The sequence below is a fragment of the Lonchura striata genome, chromosome 3 (assembly GCF_046129695.1).
Source record: "Lonchura striata isolate bLonStr1 chromosome 3, bLonStr1.mat, whole genome shotgun sequence".
NCBI lineage: Eukaryota > Metazoa > Chordata > Aves > Passeriformes > Estrildidae > Lonchura > Lonchura striata.
This window is the reverse complement of record NC_134605.1, coordinates 17,054,466-17,074,199: the sequence shown is the minus strand read 5'-3', so window position 1 is coordinate 17,074,199 and position 19,734 is coordinate 17,054,466. Positions and strand designations below refer to the sequence as shown.

At 37.3% G+C, this 19,734-nt stretch overlaps 1 protein-coding gene across 1 annotated transcript in view; it reads left to right on the top strand.

Moving 5' to 3' along the window:
• Positions 1–19,150, top strand: part of NVL (nuclear VCP like) — a 38,345-nt gene extending 19,195 nt beyond the window's left edge. The window contains exons 18-23 of the mRNA XM_031504195.2: positions 34–133; positions 7,892–7,998; positions 11,650–11,726; positions 13,202–13,290; positions 17,040–17,110; positions 18,879–19,150. Of these exons, the coding sequence (XP_031360055.2) occupies positions 34–133; positions 7,892–7,998; positions 11,650–11,726; positions 13,202–13,290; positions 17,040–17,110; positions 18,879–18,923 (489 nt within the window). The 3' untranslated portion in view covers positions 18,924–19,150. The remainder of the gene's footprint in view (positions 1–33; positions 134–7,891; positions 7,999–11,649; positions 11,727–13,201; positions 13,291–17,039; positions 17,111–18,878) is intronic.
• Positions 19,151–19,734: the final 584 nt, after the last annotated feature.

The window sequence follows — 19,734 nt, the reverse complement described above, 5'->3', positions numbered from 1 at the left end:
TTTGATTTTGTTGACAAATTTCTCCTTCCAAAGTCAGGAGCCAGTGTGCGGGTAGTGAACCAGCTCCTCACCGAGATGGATGGGCTGGAGAATCGGCAGCAGGTTTTCATTATGGCTGCCACAAACAGGCCAGGTAAGGACCCAGAAGTCAGAAACAAGAAATCAGACGTCCTTGGTTCTCCTTTAACAAAGTAATGTGTTCCTAAATATTTGAATTCTCTAACTAAGCCTGTTCTCTACTTAAAATTACAGTGTCTGCTCAAATCAAAAGCTTTTCTGATCAGTTAATCTGTTCCATGTTCATGTGGTATTGTGAGATAAAGCAGTCTCTTTAAAATGTGTCTCACTTAGCACCTGGTATCATTGCTGTTAAATTGCTTTGAAAGAACTTTGACTGCTGTGGATTATCTCCTTGCAATACAGAAGCAGAAAAGAGACTTAAAATGTGGTTTTTTTCTGCTTAAATTGATTTTCTATCCAAAGCAGCCTTATCGTTTTCTGCTATCTTTTTTTTTTTTTCTTTTTTTTTTGCCTTAAGACATCTGTCTCATGGTAAGTAATTTTTCCATTTGCTTATATTTGCTTCCTGGGCTCTATATTCCACACTAGACTCTGTTTGTAATGGTTACTCTTCTGTTTCTTCATGTTCTATCCAGCTTGGATATTAACAGCTGTCTTTGCTCCCTTGCTGGTTCTTCAGCTTTTGGCAGCTCTTGCAATTCCCACAGCACCTTCTCAATTAGGCAGCTAAACACTGCTTTACAAACATCATGTGTTTTACAGGCAACTTTGTATCTCTGTTTTTGGGTTTGTTTTGGATTATGGACACATCTTGTGTTTTATACATAGGAACAAACTTGTCTTTCCTGAATTTGAATTCCATGTAGAAGCTATGGGTTGTAGATAATGGAATTTGTTGTCAGTTTAGGAAGAAACAAGTGTGAAGGTATTGCACTTCTTTAGTTATGATTATTTTTCTGAATATTGCAAGTGAAATTAAATACAGGGTTACAAGTCTGTCTTGGTAAAGCCTTACTGGTGTGGGTACCAGAATACTGGAAAGAACGTTTGCACCTAGAACAGGTATTTGGTAAATTCCTACTTACAGTGAGACAGTTATTTCTTACCTGCATGTATTGAGTAAGGACAAGATGTAGTTTTGCTGAGAAATGGCTTAATAGGAAAAATAGTAGCATGGCTATTTTGGATATAATTTGGAAGATGGGGAAGTTAAAATACTTTATATTGCTTGTGTTCTATAAATTAAGAAAAAATTGCCTATCTATGATAGGCAACTGTTAGGTGGGGTTTTTTTTCCCAATGGTCAAAAGCTTCAAAGGGTTGGAAGAACATCTTCCTATGTCACAAATTCTTTGCACCATGACAAACCTTCCATGTGGTGAAATATGAGCAGTAGGGGCTTAAATCTCTACCTGCTTGTACAGATTCTTTGACTTAAAGTGGCAGGTTTTCCTGGCATGAGCTTACTAATGCAATGCAGAATAGAAAATAAGTTTATGCTGTGTATAGATGCAATTGGATGTACCAAGAGTGTTGGTGGAAGTGTCATCAAGTTGCCTTAGCAAGGAGATCTCTCCCTAAATTAGTTGTGCTATTGCAAGCATTTGTATCAAGCAGCCCTATTTGGAAGTGTTTCTCAGTAATTCATGTCTAATTACTGACTTGTCATTATCTCTGACTGGTAGCTTGGGCTGGCAATTCCAGCACTTTTGAAGGGAGGACACATCCAGCTGTACTTCCTGCAGTGCCTCCTCAGCCGGTTGGGCAGGGGGCCAATCCTTTTTTGGGCTGCTCTGTGTCACTGGTCTGAGCTAAAGATTCCTCTGGTGGAGGCAACTGAGTGCAAGCACTCCAGCAGCTCCACCAGGGTCAGCCTAGGGTAAATATTGCTCAGATGTTAATTTCAAAATATAAATATTTATGTATGCCAGGTTTGTCCTAATTCCTTGATTTAGAGATGCACTAATTCTGTGCTTACTTACAGGTCTGATTTCCATGCATATGTGAAACAGACACCCGTTCAATTGTTAATTCCCCTCTCTATAAGGCTTTTCTTAATTCCCCTCTCTATAAGCCTTATATGAGGTGAATTTTTACCCTTTTGTGGTTAGAAAGGACCTCTGGAATTACTTGGGGATGTTTGGGGTTTTTTTCCCCTTCAGCTTTAAAAAGTCACTATTGCCTTTTTCAGCTGCAGTGGCAGATCTACTGTTTGACCATACAGGAATAGTTAAAATTACAAAACTTTACCGAATAATGAAGTTTGGGCTTATATTTGTGGGCAGCTGGGAAATATGTAAGGCATGAAATCAGCAGTGTATTATTAGTCAGTGGCATTGGTGAAAAAAGGGGATTTGAGGTAAAAATGCCAAATGTAAAGAAAATGCAAATGCAGGGATATCAAATACAATTAATTTCTATTTATTGAATTTGTAGGTGAATTTATGTCCTTCACTTTGGTGATTTTATCTTGATAAAGATACAAGGAGTTGTTTTACCAACATTAAAAAATTATTTTTTTCAGCTGGAAGGTGCCATTTGGATAGGATGGATGTCTTACTTCAGAAGGACTGTGTATATGAATAACGTTATGGGAAGGCTTAGACCATAAGTTTTTCCTTGCATTTGATACTTGCATTTGTCAGTATGAGGAAATAAAATTTCATCAGAACAATTTCTGCTGAAGTTGTGGTTAAGTTGGGGAAGCTGATCTTTCTCTCCTGTAGTTTAGTCACTGTTCATGGGGCCTAGGAGGAGGCAGTGTTCACCAAGTGAAGTTTGGCTGGTGTGGTCTGGGTAGCTGAAAGGAGCACACTGCAGGTAGAGAGCAGTGAAGTCTGTGCTAGTAAAGCACACTCTTAACCACCTTAAGAATGCAAAGTCCAAGCAGAAACCTGTTGGACAGGCATAGCTTAGACTGGCTACTATACTGAAGTACTTCCCCCAAACAATTAAAGTTGTGGTGCCTGAAAAGGTTTTTAAATCTTTGTAAGGAAGATTTTTCTGTCATAGTTGTGGTGAGTAGAGGTGCTGCTGGGGAGGGGAGTTGTGTAATGTAAATCTAAATAATATATGTGTCCCAGCAGAACTTCTGCAGTCTTCCACTGAGCCAGTGCTGTAAAGTGTGAGATCTCATGATTTTTAATCCATATTAGTATAATTTATTGGGAGTGAAAATGGTTTTTAGAGTGATTGCATATGTGGTAGCTTTGAGAGTTGGTTGCTGGTACTGTTCATGACTGTTGTGTTTGCTGTCAGCATTGTAACCTGAAATTATTGTACAATAGAAAGAGTCTCTCACATAAGCTATTATTACTATTGTTATGATATTGTTATTGCTATTATTGTTATTGTTATTTAGGAGTAGTTGCAGTTAGGGTAGCAGTGGTTCATCCACTTTTGGCATCTTGAGGTATGTTCCTGGCACAGTTGTTTCAGAGAGGTGTTGGCACCTGGGACAAAGTATTCCTGTGAAATGGTGGTGGTTTATACACCATGGCTGAAAATCACCACATTCTCTTTCATATAGCCTTTAAACACTTGGAAGGCTTTAACTCCCATTTTAACAAAAGGGTAGGCACTATAGATTGGTTCCTTTTTTATCATCTGCAATCTTCAAGTGGTAATTCTTATTCTGCCAGTGCTGAAAAAAACTTTTGATGTGCCCTAAAAAGCAGGATATTTGAATGTTTTTTGCACTCAATGACTTTGAATATCCTGTGTAGATATTTCTCCTTCTAAATTAGTAGGGATGCAGTATTCCAAACTCAATCTCTTTCCACCTAAATGCAGAATCAATGTCACACTTTGTCTGAAGAGGATTAAATTTTTAAAGCACTCAGTATCCTTGGAGAGAGAGAGGGAAAAAAACAGAGGCAGAAATGTCTTGTCTTGTCTTGTCTTGTCAGCACCTTTATGAGTCAGAATAATTAAATTCTTTTCCAGTACACTTTCTTACCCAAATTCAAGAGTAAATACTACACAACTGCCAAACACCACTGTTGAATTGAATATGTAATTTCCCATCACTTTCTGGCTACCAGTTTGAATTTCAGGATGGGATACTGCTGCCTTCTGCTCTCCTCTTACTTTCCTGGGCTTTGAACATTTATAAACTTAGAAAAATGCTGACCAAGACATCAGCAGCATTTCCCTTGGGATCTAGGGAACTGTGTGTCATGTGAGGAAACAGACAATACAGTGATTTTAAACTGGTCATGAATTGTGATAATGTCTTGCTTTTATTCATGGCCTCTTTCTCTACTTTTCTAAATTAATTCTTGAAACATTTCTCTTCTGCTGTTACTTTTGAGCACAATCCTAGTTTTAGTGAGTTCTATTTTTGTTGGCAAGTTTATTTTCATTTTTTTAGAGCTATTCACCTGAACCACATGTTTTGAAACACAATAAAAAAAATAATCACCAGTATTTAGCAATAGTTACAGTTTGGGTTTGGGCATTGTTTATGTTTTTACCTGTTTATACATGTTGCTGAATTAAAGGGAAGATAAGATCTAAGAAAAGTACTTAATACATAAGGCATGGAACAATTTCTTTCATAATAGTTCTAATTCACACAAATTATATTTCTGCATTTCAGCAGCCTTTGAGTGTTGTGAATCTTTCACAGGAACTTCAGTTAAGTACAGCATTCACCTGGAATCTCAGAACTTTTAGGGCTTCTGAGCCTGCATTTCAGAACATCACAAATAGGAGGGCCTAGATCCTGTGTATCCAAATATAGTTTTAAAAGCTGGAGTGAGAGCATGGGAGAAGTTTGATGGACTCACACAACAGCTGTCATTGCTAGTATGCACTGAATGTGCTGGGCTTCTGTACAGTTGAGATAAGACATAAATAATCAACTAGAAATTAATGTGGGATTAAGAGATTCTGCTATAGAACAATAGAATGTCACTGTATAGGAATTCATGCACAGATGTTTTCAATGGAATGTAATAATTCTGTAAGAATTTGCAGTAGTTTGAAGAGCAATGTAGCAAACTGAATTGTGACTTCATTCTCTAGAGGTTAGTGCCTGTTTGAACCCTCAAAAACAGAGCAAGGAATGCATATACTGTAAATACCTTCTCATGTAATTTTGTCAGATTATTTGGAAAATTATACTACTGTATTCTAATGACAGTCAACACCATTGACCACCTCAGAAGGGCAGGAAATTATTAACATTTCTCCCAGTAGAAATATATTCTGTCTGTGAGACAGCTGCTTGGAAAAGGGGTGTTGTGTTTCATCACATTTCCATGCTTCACTTTCCTTCCAACTTGAGGGATAATAATAAGCTTTGAAAGAGGTATCTGCAATAACTACCTTAATTTCATTAAAATGGTAAATGTATCTAAAATGAGTTGACTCTCTTCTGTTTAGATAAGTTTTAAGATAATAGATATTGAGAGGGTGTTCTGATTTACCAGGGTGGAATGCTTTGAAATCTCTTAAAGGGGTACCTTGTGGATATGAAGTGCATCTAATGAGTGAGTTTGTCCAATGAGTAAATACTAATTTTCTGGGTTAGGAGACTTGAGTTTTCAAGAAATCCAGGCCCAGGTCTGAACCAGAAGAATGAAATTAGTTGATTCATAAGGAGATGAGGAGTCTGGTCTTCAGACTTAGGTGTGGTCTTGTTGCTGTAAACTACCATTACTGCAGCTTATCTAGTTCTGGCAGTTGTTGTAATATTTTGAATGCAGGCAGTGTGGTAATTTCCATACAAAAAGATAAATACAACTTCAGACCACATTGCTGTCTTCATATTGTTGGACAAATAGCAAGTACCATGTTGTCAGTGTGCAAAATGGAAATAGTATTTTCCATAGCAAGCTTAGTATTTTCAAATATTATTTAATAATTTATTTTTTGGAATGTTAGAATGGAGAAATCAGCAAGTGCCTGGTGTTGTAATTTGGGCCCTCTTGAGAGTATTTGTTTTGGTGTTTGTAACAGATCCTTGGAGTGAACTTTGTCATCTACTAATAATGTGACAAGAAACACAAAAACAGGAAAGTGCACTTGTCAAAAGGAAGACAAAATGTTATCTGTAACAATGCACAGATGTATAAGTAACATTTTTTTTTCTGTGCCTGCCATGGCAGGATTCTGTTTAACCCTTGTTTCATCTGGTCTGGATTAAATTAATACAAGTAGTTCCTTTTTTTTTTTCCCTCACCATTCTCATCACATTAGCATCTGCATTTTTCTTCCATAGATGTTTCTGCCCATGACTGCTGTATTCTAGGGGGGGGAAAAAGCTTTTGTCCAAGAAAAAGATGAGAGTTGTCCTTTAAGCATAACTGAGAGAGCAACTTGAACAATACCATGAACATTTTTAAAAAATGGATCAAGACCATACTGTGGTAGGCTCAGGTAGTTCGAATGTTGACAGAATTAAGCAAACTTTCTTAATTTGCAAAAAAGCAATAGTTTAACTTCCCTGTTGCTCTTTTAGGCCTTGGGTGGTGCCTGTTATTTTTAAAACATCTGTACAGTAAAGATTAGCAGCTTCACTTTCTCCAGTCCTTCACCGTTAATGTACAGGAATGCAGTAGTTTGTCTGTGAGCTCTGTTTTGTCAGGGGGGCAGAGCCAATGCAGGGTGTTGGCAGCTTCATTGGGAGACCTTGATAATTTCCAGCTTTAGACTTAGATGGAACTATCAACTGTTACTTTTAGGAGAGGTTCTTGCAGTAGCTACCTCACACATTCATATAATTTACATACTTTAAAATAGTCTGTTCTAGTAAAAAAGTACAGATTTCTTTATATCTTCTGTGAGTGTTTCTGTGACTTTGCTGCTCATGTTACTGTGGCATGTAGGATATCGGAGAGTCACAGAATCATTTAGGTCGGAAAAGACCTCAAAGATCATGGAGTCCACCTGTTAACCCAGCACAGCCAAGTCCACCACTAAACCATGTCCCCAAGTGCCACATCTACAGGTCTTTTTAGTACCTCCAGGGATGGTGACTCTATAGAATTCCTTAGTGAAACACAGCGATTAATACCATTATTGGGTTTTGGCAGATGGGGAAATAGGGCATCAAGAAGCATTGAAAAACATCAGGCAGGCAGTTTGTGCTGAAATATGGACAGAAATTGAGGCCTTTTCCAGGTTATATGCCATGTCTGTAGCTCTTGTTATACCAATAGTCAGTATTTATATCCTGATGGACTTTGTGTACATTTGGTATCACAGCCTGTGGTGCTAAAAGGCAGCTGCACATTTCTGTTGCACTTAAGCTTTGAATGGTTTCTAGAAACATTTGTGATAATATTTGGTTTCTTCTCCACACATAATAAATTTGGAGTCTGTCGTTCTCCTTGGGAAACAAATTCTGTACTTTGCAGCTATCTTTGGCATTTTCCTGGGTTTCCTGTTTGCCATTCATATAACCATTATGTAGTAGAAATACAAATGACCAATAAAACTCAGTTTGCATATGGATGGTTGTGATTGGCCCTGTGTGCTTCTTTTGCTTGACTTACCATTGTCCCTTTGGGTAGAGTCCCTTCCAGTAGAAGAAACTGCTAAAAATTAGCATGGAATTCCTCAGCAAAAATGTTCTAATTCTGTATTGCCAAATAGAGAGTTGTCTTCTTATCTGAAGAGATGAACGTGGTATTTATGAGCCATCATTAATCAGATGTGGCTTAATTGTATTGAGTATTAGAGACTTGTTGACAAAAATGAAACTTTTTTAATCAGCTCCTTTAATGCTCAGAGCTTCAGTCATGGCACAAATGCTTCTTTGAGTCTTGGTACAAATATGCATGTATTCCTTCTCATGTGCAGATGTTCCCAAGGGTGTATCTCATTTCTGGATTAATTATTTTCTATTTTTCCTCTCCCTAAGATATAATTGACCCAGCTATCCTGCGTCCTGGTAGGCTGGATAAAACACTCTATGTGGGTTTGCCACCACCTGAAGATCGACTTGCTATTTTAAAGACCATCACCAAAGTGAGTATTTGGAAATATATCCTTAATCTTGAAGCTTGGTGGAATGATGTTAGACAAATTAAACATTACAAAGAATTGCAGAATCCTGTCTCATTAAACACTTTCAGCTTTTCCATGAGGTCATAAAAATAATCCCTCAGCCCATCTGCTGTTAAATTTGCTCTGGGACTGCAAGGGGCTGATGAATGTTGAGTAAAGCAAACCTGTTAAACATAGAAGTTGCTGACCTTATAGTCACACTTTGAACAGATTTAATTAAAGATTCTTATCTGAGTGAGTAATGGGCCTAGAAGTGTTTTGTAAGCTTTTTTTGGGGGGTTCCAGACATTCAGCAGAATGATTCACAAGCTCCATCTGTTTTTGCTCAACAGTAGTTGTGACACCTAATTTGCCTTAGGATTAAAAGAAGCTTGTGATGATTGAGGTTGTATGTTAAAGTAAATGTGGAAATGTACAATCTGTGCCTTCGTGGGTCCTCCCTGTGGTGGACAGCACAATCTGCCACTTCAAGGACTTGGATTACAGAATTCTGTGAGTGTTTCTCCAATTATGGCACAGCAAGAGTCAAGGCCTTATAAAAGATCATAAAAAGCATTATGAATAACATGGATATTTCCTTCTTTTTTCCAGTAGATCAACATTGATTGTTATGACCAGGTATTCTATCAGATCTTTCTTTGAGCTGCAAAGGAGACAAAGTCTTTTCTATAGAGAAAAGATAACATTATGAGAAGTCTGGCAGAAATTGTTTAGTGTATCTGTAATAAAACTTGCATAACCTTAAAGTTGTGGTGTATAGGCAATAATTGATTCAGAATTCAGAAAGTGAGGACTTGTTCCAGCCTGTTCTTTCATGCCAAAATGGATGTTCATAGGGTGACCTCTCTTAAAAATTCAGGATGTTAGACTTCCCTTCATTTGTTCTGTGCATTACTTCATGGTTGAAAATAGATTAAGTGTTCCCCCATTTGATATTTGCAGTAGACCATTTTGTTGTCTCTAAGTTTTACAGAAATACTGCAGTTAATACTTTTTAAACCCTGTTCTTAATGTTCTTCATGATATGTTGAGAGAAATTGAGTGTAACATCTGTGAATACTGTAAGGAATCATGATTTTTATTTTACCAGATATATTTTTAAAGGTAATTAGGGGTGTAGGGGAACAGTGTAGCAGAGCTTGGTGCTTTCCTTCCTTCACTGGAGCAAAGGTGGATCAAACAGAGCTGATTTCTCTCACTCTCACTGGTTTCCCTTGCTCACACTCTCACAGCCATATGTAGCCACCAAGATACATGAACCCACCTGGCAAGGGCAGGATCACTCATGGGCAACACTGAGGACAAGGAACTGTAGTGACTCCTCACTTTACCTTTTGGCTTATTCGTGTCTGTCAATGACCAGCTGGTTGTTAGGGAGAACTGTTTGCAGTTTCCCATCAGGAATCAAGTTCAGAATTGCATTTACTGCCATAAATCCTGGGTGAGGTCACTGAAATGCTCCCTTCTCCTGGGAATCTTTGAGCCTACAATCCTATCTTCCTGTTGGGATAACACCAAGAGGAGTGGCAATGGGATGTGGTAACCCTGTTATTATCCCACTGCCAGAATATTTTTGTCTTCTGCTGACATCAGCTTTGATGTGACTCTATCTGCTTATGGGGCTTCTTGACAGCAAGAACACATTGCACAGTGTTTATCAGCTTGGTTTCTGTGGATCCTGTCACTGGTTATCATGTTGTTTATCATGCTTTTTGTATGCAAGATGCTTTCATGCATGCTTAATTCACACTAGTCTGATTATTTTGATTACTAATCCTTGTGGTGAACAAAGAGTTAAATCTTTAAAGATGTGTAGGAGTTGTGTGAAAGAATAACATGGAGTAGGAAGAGAGGAAAATGTGTTAAATGAATTGAAAAACTTTATTGTCAGAATTCATCCATGCGTTCTAGGTGAGGAAGTGTGAAAATTTGCGAACATATTTGCTCAAGGCCAGAGAAAAAATGTTTGGTGCAGATGTGAGTGGCTGCTGAATGATGGTATGCATTCCCAGGAATCTCCAAGGAGTACATGCACAGCATGTGGAAGCAGAATCCTGGCTGAATAAAAACATGGATGCTTAGAAATGCACCCATGAGGGGTAGAAAAAGGACCTGGGGGAGGCACAGATTGTCAGGAAGACAGACAGTCTAAATGTGGGTTGAAGCTTTGTTGTGAAAGACTTATTTCAGTTAAGTTGTACAAATCAGTCATTCCCAATTATGCACATTATGCAAGAGAAGTCTGTCTTTACATGTTTCAGTTACTTTTATACTTAAACATTCCTGGAAGCTGCATCAAGCTCCTCTGCTGAACAGGGCTTGGCACCAGAGCAGGGAGAGTAAAAATGCCCAGTGTATTTGCTGCACAAAGCAATAGGTTAAAACATTTCTTTTTAGGAGAGGAGGTGCCTCTCTGGCTTGCAATTTTCTATAAGAATAAGTAAAGTATCCCATATGAAATTGTATGAAGCTTCCTTGTTTACAGGTTAGTGTCTCTCAGGATGTTTTCAAATCAGGCTGCTCCTTTATCTTTTTGTTGTGGTGCTGTTCTGGATTTTTTTCCCTTTCTAAATGTTAGAGATTCATTCAGGATTGTTTCCTTACTCTGCCTAGTCCTTGACAGTTCCACTCTCTGTTAAGTATTCAAATATTTTAACTTGCAAGGTACTATACATTTTATTTTTTTCTCTTGAAGGTATTGTAGATATGCAGTATATGAGTTCCTCTGAAGGAGTCAGAAAATATTTATTTGAATTTGAGCATTTCTGTCAAATGAGTATCTGGCAGAAATGTATCATTATATCATAAAAGCGTTCTTTCGTGTCAAAACTCAGATATTGTTTGATCAAAAAGACATCTTAAATCTCTGTACTATCATGATAATAGTTTACTGTTGTCTCAGGGTAACAGGAGGATCTCCAAGCTTACAGTGTTTGGAAATTTTGTTGGCTAGTTTCAAATACCATTTATGTCATTTAAGATTTTTGCTGTTGGAGATGCAAAAACAATAACAAAAGAAACCACTTCTAGAATCTTTCTGGCAAAAGCAGTAATAATATGGAAAAGTAGTGTCCAAAAATCTACAGTTTATCTAAACTCCTCTGAAATCTAAATAGAAAACTTCTAAGTTTGAAAATTTATATCCAGAATATAAAAGATATACAATTAATTTAGTCTTAAAGGTGGTAAGACTAAACTGACATGCCTATTACTTAGCTGTTTGATTTCAACACACAGTAACACTAGAGGAAGTTCAGCTAAACAAGCTGCTGAAGCAACCAACTATTATTGAAAATAAGCCCACATATGGAATAGTGTTGGTGTTACAATGCCCTGGGGCAGGCTGGCCATCATTTCCTTAGAGAAAATCTAATCTGTGGGTGGCAAGTTAAAATTTACCATTGCTTAACATTTTCTAATTAAATGGTTTTAAGGCTGATTATCCTTCTTGCCAGTTTGAGATTAAAAATGTTTATATTTGTTGATATTGCAGGAAACTTGTCAGGCCCCTATATGATTCCTGATTAAAGAAACTTCATCACTTCAGGGATGGCAGATGTTAAAAAAAAATGTTTTCTTACCTTCTCTTTTTCCTTACCTCAACTCCTTTAGGATGGCACCCGGCCTCCCCTAGATAGTGATGTGAGCCTGGAGGAAATTGCTTACAGTCAGCACTGTGATTGCTACACGTGAGTATCTTCTGGTTTTGCCTTTCATACTTCATGCACAGTGCCAGCAGTCTTTGATGCATGATCAGCTGTGTTTTGCTGGTATTATTAAGAGTGTTTCTTAATTTGATAAACCTTTTCCTTTAGGGTATTTTTTTTTGCTTCCCCTTGTGCTTTTTTCCAAGAAGTTGATAGGATATATGGATGCTAAAATCTTCTTCATTTGAAATAGTCCTTACATTGCAAATACAGAACAGTGGAGGCATGTTTGTTTTCTTTGGTTTTATTTTATAATTCTTGCATCATCTGAGGAACAAAGAGCCCTCTTTATGTTGAGTCCATACACAAAGGTGATGAAAGCAAATTGGCTAAACAGCCATAGCCAACTTGTTCTGTCACAGAGTTGAGAGCCATCTGTTTGACAAAGTCATAAAGGCCCATTTCAGCTTGTGCTTTGGGAATAGCAAGGTGTGGCTTCAGGGAAAGCTTGATGACCATAATCTGTCAGAATCATTTGCAGTTATGGTCCATAAAACTTAAAAAGCTTTAAGCTAGTTAATAGTTTAGTAATACTCCATGTTTTTATGGAGTTTGTGAAAGATAAAGTTTATGACAGGCTGCTTGCCTCAATATTACTTGGGAAAGAGTATTTTCATTCTTTCTACACCTTTCTACACCTTTCACTCACTGCTTTATAGTCCAGTGGTTTTTTTTTGTTCAGTGTGCAGGGGTTTTGGTTTGGTTTGTTGTTGTGGGGTATTTGTGGGTTTTTAGTTTGAGATTTTGTTGTTTGGTTGTGGGTTTTTTGATGCTTTTGTTTACCTGTATTTTGAGTTTGGGGGCTTTGTGTGTGTTTGGGTTTTTGTTGTGGGTTTTGATGTCTTTGGTTTTGGTTTATTTGGGGTTTTTGTTTTATCTGGTTGGGGTTTTGATTTTTAAGTACTTTATGCCTAGTACCCCCAAATGAAGCATGGGGAGTTGATTTTGAATTTTTTTTTGATTCAATGACTTTCACCAGCTAAAAGACATGTGAAAAGTTCCAGCTGTTCCAGTTCCAGGAAAACTGGAAAGAAATTCTTAAACTGGTCTGACCATATTTTGTGGATACTATTATTTTAAGAGCATGTTAACTTTACTATTGATGCAGCTTTGAGCAACTCTTTTTTGTAGTGGTGAGGGATTTAATTTGTATCTTTCATAAAATTTATAAAAAAAGAAGTTATGTTCCCAAGAAGTGGCACAGTATTAATCAACCCTTTGTCTCTTCCCTTGTTTCTCATTAATTTGATCTTAAATTGTGGCTAAAATCTGAAGGGCATTACTCTATAATGAAGGCTGCAGACTGCATAATCATCAGGCCTCTTCCTAGTGTTCTTAAGATGAAACTTTGTGACAGCACAACCAAATTTTTATGCCATTTTTACTGTCTTATCTGTCTATATGCCATCAGCATAACTGAAATTTATCCCCAAATAACCTGTTGTTTGTATCCCTAGAGGGGCAGACCTTTCAGCTCTCGTGCGTGAAGCTTCCATTTGTGCCTTGAGACAGGAAATGGTCCTGCAGAATACTCAAAGCAAGAAGGGTAAGAAATATTTAAAAATAAAATCTTAACTGAAAATGCAAAGATAAATGGAATAGAAAGTATTTTAAACAGTTGGAGACAAGCATAATTCTGTGAAAGCTGTACATCATTGGTTGATTGACTTCCGAGCCATACAAAAATTAAGTCGCATAAGGGAAGGTAAGGGAAGGTACAGGAAAAATGGTTATGCTAGAAGTCAGCGTAATTCTTATTTTTAAAGAAGTGAAGGTTGCAACCTTAAAGAAAAGTTTCTGTTAAATGGTTATATAAACTGATTATTTTCTAGACTAAGTACTCCTTTGCCAATTTTCCCTGTTACTACCAAAGACTAATTATGCTCATGTAATTGGAGGAGGGTATTTGGAGGAGGGTTGTAAACTGCACATTCCCTGATTTCCTACCTTTGGCACCCAGCTGTGTTGTGTAACTGAACACGTATATCCAGCAGTTGGGAAAATCTGTGCCACTTTTGATCTTTGGTGCTTAGCTCATCAATGCCTCTTGCCAGCACTTTACCAGGGAGTTATAAATTGATTCAAGTACAATCTCTGTCCTTTTATTATCTGTCTGAACTGCTGGTTTAAGTTGTATTTTTGTAGGAATTTTTAAATTATAGATTGAAACTTTTCTATAAAATGCCTGTCTGTTTAGATTTCTTCCCAGTAATTTTGTTTGTTATTTTATCTTTAAGCCAAAATGCAAAGCTAAAATGGAAGTGTGACTTTTCAGATTATGTCCTTGGAAAATATTGTAGGCTTTCCTTATGCCGCTAATTTCTAAGAGCAACACTGGTATTTTAATGGCTTTGAATGAATCTTTTTGATCTAGTACCTATCCAATCTTATCTGGTTTTTAGCAACAGTAAGTTACCAGAGCACAGTGTTTGTATTCCCTGTTTTATGACTTGGTTACCTATTTTGCTTGTTGTAGCTGGCTAAAACTCTTGATGTGAGGTAGTAGTATCTGAGTTTATCCTGGTCATTTTTATAATTGTTCAGAATATAGCAGACTTTATTCAAAGCTGTTCATCTCTTGCATTCAGCCTTCACAGTTAGGATTGCAGCCTAAGCACCAACTGCATGAATGTGTAGGCAGCCAGCAAGTCCATAATATATGTACAGCTTGATTTGCATGTTTATAGCAGCTGCTTGCTTGTCTGTCCATGGGTTTACAAGATGTTAGCCCTGTTTGCTATGAAAACATGTGAGTTGGTTTCTTATTTGAGACCCTCTTCATTTTTATCTTCAAGATAAGACTGGGGATTTTCTTCCTTCATTGTTGAAGACACGCACAGCTGCCTCCCCTCCCATGCTCTGCTTGGCTGTGGATGGGTGCTGAGTGTCCTTTGAGTCTGGGCTGCTCCTTTCTATTCTTGTGAAACTGTTGCAACTTCTTGTTATACCTGATATTTTCCCTCTGGAATAAAATCGGGGTGTGGTTTTTTAACGCTTGGCAGTGGTGCTTGAAGGTACTTTTAGAAAGTGAAATGGAAAGATATCCTTTTTGTGATACTTTGTAGAATTCAGAAATTCTACTGCTAATCTGAACAGGCCTAGGCAACCTGATCATGTTAGTCACTATGATCTGAGAATTGCCAGATACAGAAGTTTGTAGGGGAAATTCCTAAAAACTGGGCAGATTTCCACTTTTATGTAGTACCCCTGGATTTCCTTATCATTGGGCCAGCACTTAATGCCCAGAAAAGTTCACTGTCATTTGCAAACTTGGAGTTTCACTTCTGCCTCCCTTTTCCAAACCACTGAAGGTGGTGCATAAAAGTGGTTTCAGCTCCACTGCCAGAGTAGGACCCACCCTACTGCAGCAGCTCTGCAGTTTCTGTCAGAAACTTTTCCTCAGCAACTTTGGAACAGCATGTGCTCCTGGAGACTTCTTGCCATTGACTTCTTCCCATTCCCATCCTAACTCACCTGTTTAGCTTAATGCTGTGTATTTACTTCAAACAAATCTAGTTACACAGAATTCACAGGGTATGAGAAATAATACTAATTTTTATAAGAGAGAGCCAGTGGTCCCACATCACCTGCAGTCTGTAAGGCTGATCCTAAGCACAGAATATATGAGGCTTTTTGTTAAAGCAGTTAAGAGCAAGTGTGGTTTAACAGGTGGGAATAAAGTTTTGCATCTTTGCAATTGAATTTGTAAAGCAAGATCTGGGCCTTGTTTGATAAGAACCATGTAAATAGGAAAACTCCAAATTAATATTTAGAGTTTTAAGTACATTGTCTTATTTTTAAAAGATTGTACCTGTTGATAGACTTCATTATTTTAATTTAACAATAGAAATGGTTTTAAACAATAAAAGTATTTGTACTTACTTATTCAGACTAACTGGTTTTGTCATTAGAAATTGAGACAGAGTGTGTTGAAGCAAGTAGCCAAGGTCTAGATTATTCACAGCTACATTTTCTACATGATCAAGCTTTGGACAAGCTTTTATCACATAATAAACGTGGAGGAGTTTAGCTTACTTGCAGTGAGAGGTCTGCTACTTAGCAGGAGATTTTCTCTCTCCCTGTAGCATTGTCGCAGTTTGATTAAAAATTACATGCTTAAAAACAAAAGTGAAAGCAAAATTAAATTCTCATAGCTTTATTTTATTGTTTCATGGAGTTTTAATGACTCAGTCTAAGTTATCTGTCTTCTGGGGAAGTCCCAGTTTGAACCTTTGAACCTTTTTCTTACTGTAAATAGCATTTCCTTGGGGAAATATGTTAGATTCCTGATATTTTAAACTTGCATCTTCAAATTTTCCAGGTATAACTTTATGTAGTAATAGGAATGTTAACCATGAGCTCCAGAGAAGTGAGATGACAGAGCAGTGAGGTTTTATGTTTAGTTCAGTGAAATTTAACCTTCATGTTTACCTTTAACCCAGGTAATAATAACTATAGGCTATTTGCTGTTCTGCTTAATACCTTAGACAATGTCTATTTCATTTTTTATTTAGTATCTTCCATTTGCTTTTTAGTCTTTTACTATATCAGGAGAAGATTTTTGTTCAACTCAGACTCAAAATATATTAATGTTAAGGAGTTTTTTCATGTTGGCACATCCCACTTCATGTGGCAGAGGTGGAAATAAAAGCAATAATCAACCTAATGAAAGAGATGAAAATAATGCACCAAAGAAAACTACAGTTTGTGTTTCTGACATATCTGGTACCTGTGCATAGTGGTAGCTGGTAATTAATCTTTATGTAGTGACATTTTAGGATTTTTAAATCCAGATTAAACAAGGTACTTCCTTGTGAGAGCAGAGGAATCCATTACTTATTTGATGTATGCTTATGTTTTAACATACTAAGAAAACCTGTTCAAAAGGTTATTATTAGGAATAATTACTGTGGATACCTGCATTAAGGTCAAAAAGGTAATTTGCATAAACTTAAACACAGGCAGTTGTAGCAGTGAAAGCTTTCATCACTTCTGTGTAATGCCAGAGAACACAATGAAATGAAGCCAATTACTTAGAAAATGAGTGGAATTGGAATGACAGCAAAATGTCTTCTAAGTACTTCTTAAATAACAGGGAAGTTTAATACTGACTTTATGTTAAAAAAAAAAAAAAGCCCAGAAGTGGAAGCAGCAGAATTTGAGGGATTCACTTCCAGAAAGGTTATGGAATTCAGTTAGTTAGGTTTCATGAATGCTGCCTTGAAATACATGCAACAGTCACTTGCTTGTCACTTGTCTGCAATTTTAGTAATTTATTATGTTTTGTTCTTTAAGGAGAAATCAAGATTTCTCATAAACACTTTGAAGAAGCTTTCAGGAAAGTGAAGTCTTCAGTGTCCAAACAGGTAAGGCAATATTCCAGTATGCAAAGCTCATTGCTCCCTTAGGAAGGACACTCTTCTGATGCTGGAGACTGGTGGGAATGGTTAAGGTTGCAGCATCCTTAGGTGGATTTCAAACTGATACTACCTGTTTCTACATTAAACAAATCTGATGTTTGTGTTAAGGCCAGAAATCAAAGCCTCCCTTTTCAGCTGCAGATGATGCACTCTATGTAGATGGCTTACCAAGATACCAAGGTTACTTTTTAGTGTGGTGCCTTGGACTTCATTGACATTCCAGATTGATTATTAACCTGGCCCTAAGCTCTTATGTCTGCTGAGCTTTCAGTGTAGAAGTCAAGTCCTTTAGAGTGCACCACATCCTGCCACAATTTTTCCTCCTCTGTGATGATGACACACAGAGATGCTCAGTCTTTTCTGTTGATGTGCAAGAGATGTAAATTTGAGATGGGACATAAAACACACTTTATGATCTTAGCTATTCCTTATCACTGTTTTCATTATTTGTATTTGTTAAGGAAGTTTGTTGTAAATGTTTCTTTATGCCCTTTTCCTTTTAATGACTGAAAGGAAAGCTGTTCAGTCATCTTAATTACTATAATTTTGAAGTTAATATATAGGAATTGCTACTATTGCAGAACCTATGTCTAGGTCTCCATGTGTGGCCAAGAGTGTACTGTACTGCAGCCAGAATACATTAATGTATTCACATGTAGAACTAGACAGAAGTTAGTAAACTATTTCCTTTCATTTTTATTGTTTTTGGTGGTCAGTGACCTTTCATAAAATTAAAAGTAATCTTTGGCTCCAAGAACCTTTAAGGATGATGTTGGCTGTTGTTTTCCCTTTGCTAATCACTAAGCAAACAGCCACAAAAATTTAGAACATCTCCTCTAACCTAGCAATGATTGTTAAGTATTAGAACATATTCCTTCTGGTTAACCAAAAATGTTATTCTGCATCTCAAAGGCAGCTTAGATATCCACATATCTGAGAGTCCTGTATTTCACTTATATTAATCTGAAGACATGTCAGTTAGGTATTTTGAAATATCTGTTGCAGTACAAGATACTTACCTCCCCTTTCCAGCTGCCAGTTCCTATCTGCTAGGCAAAATCAGTCTGAGAAAAACTACAGACCATGCTATGATACTGGAAAATTTAAAAAGGCTAAAAAAGCTGCATCTTACTGATCTAGTGCATCTACCTCTTCTATCCCATACACATCTCTGTGTTTGGTTTAATTGGTTGACTCAAGATAAACAGAAAGAATTCTTTAAGCTGTGAAGACATTACCTTCTGAAGCCAGGCATTTCAGTGGAAGTACTCTGTTCCTCAAAATTCATTTTGAGTGACTAGCAAAAAGGGTTAAGGAACAGTTAAGTTAAACTTGTAAAGGATGATCTTGTCTGTTCATTGTGCAGAACTAGATGGGGGAGGAAAGTGTCAATTCAGCAGCTCCTATGGTGAAGAGGGCAGTGCCTTCTCAGTGAAGCTGCCATCAAACCTAGCATGGCAACAGGAACTGCAAGAACTTTGCCTGAGGCCTCTAGGAATTGCATACCATTAGTGACTCTACCTCATTTATGAGCCAGGGTAGTGGGGGTTTGCCTTATTTAAGTTTTTTGTTTGTAAATATTTTTAAATGCAGCTAGTGACTCACAGAGCTGGTTTGTTTCACTTGCTTAAATAATACACAAAGTCACTTTTAAATATTGTGTATTTTTTTACCACTGTCTGAGGTCCTTTTCCTCTTCTCTTGGCACTGTTAGGATCAAATAATGTATGAACAACTGCATCGGTCGCTGTGCAGGTGATACATTTGGACAATTCCCAAAAGAGACTCACTCTGCACTGATGAAGATTTTTGTAGTTCTGTGCCTGTTTTCAAGATGCAGGCTGGAAAGAAGCTGTACTAAATCCATCCCTCAACTTTTTATACTGCACCTATAAAAAAGGTAATCATAACCTACTGCTCTAAAGCACCCTTAAATTAACTGTTTCCAGAATAAAAGATACAATACATGCTTCCTTTTTATAACCATTTACATTTTCCAAATGAATGCTTTTAGTGTTAAAAAGCTAACACCATTCTGATCTATTTGGTGCCCTGAATCAGAAATCCCTGAGGCACAGGCTAACCCTTCCAAGTGTTTACACTGCTCAAATAGCTGTTTTCAACCATCAGAGAAGATTGCTGTGTTTTCCAGAACAAGGACACTGAAAGAAGCACTGGGAGGACAGAGCTGTGAAAGTAGGCTGGGAAAGTGCTGCCCTGGATGTTATTACACCATTAATCATGCATTTTCCGAGTACACTGACACATTGTGCCAGCACAGGCTCTCCGAGCTGCTAACAGCTTCCTTCCACCTCACAAAATAAACTGCTCACAGATGGCAGGCTGGGAGAGTTATCTGGGAGAGTAAAGTTTGGAAATTGGAAGTGCTATGACACTATGATTCAACCTAAGAAACGTTTGAGTTAAGAGGTACTTAAGCTGGGTCTTAATTATTTTTCTTAAATAGATAAATTTTCAAAACTGAGAAGTATCCGAGTTAAGACAAAACACTGAAAAGTGACAGATTATGAAACCCACAAGCCTTCAGGGGAAAAACCCCAATGAAATAG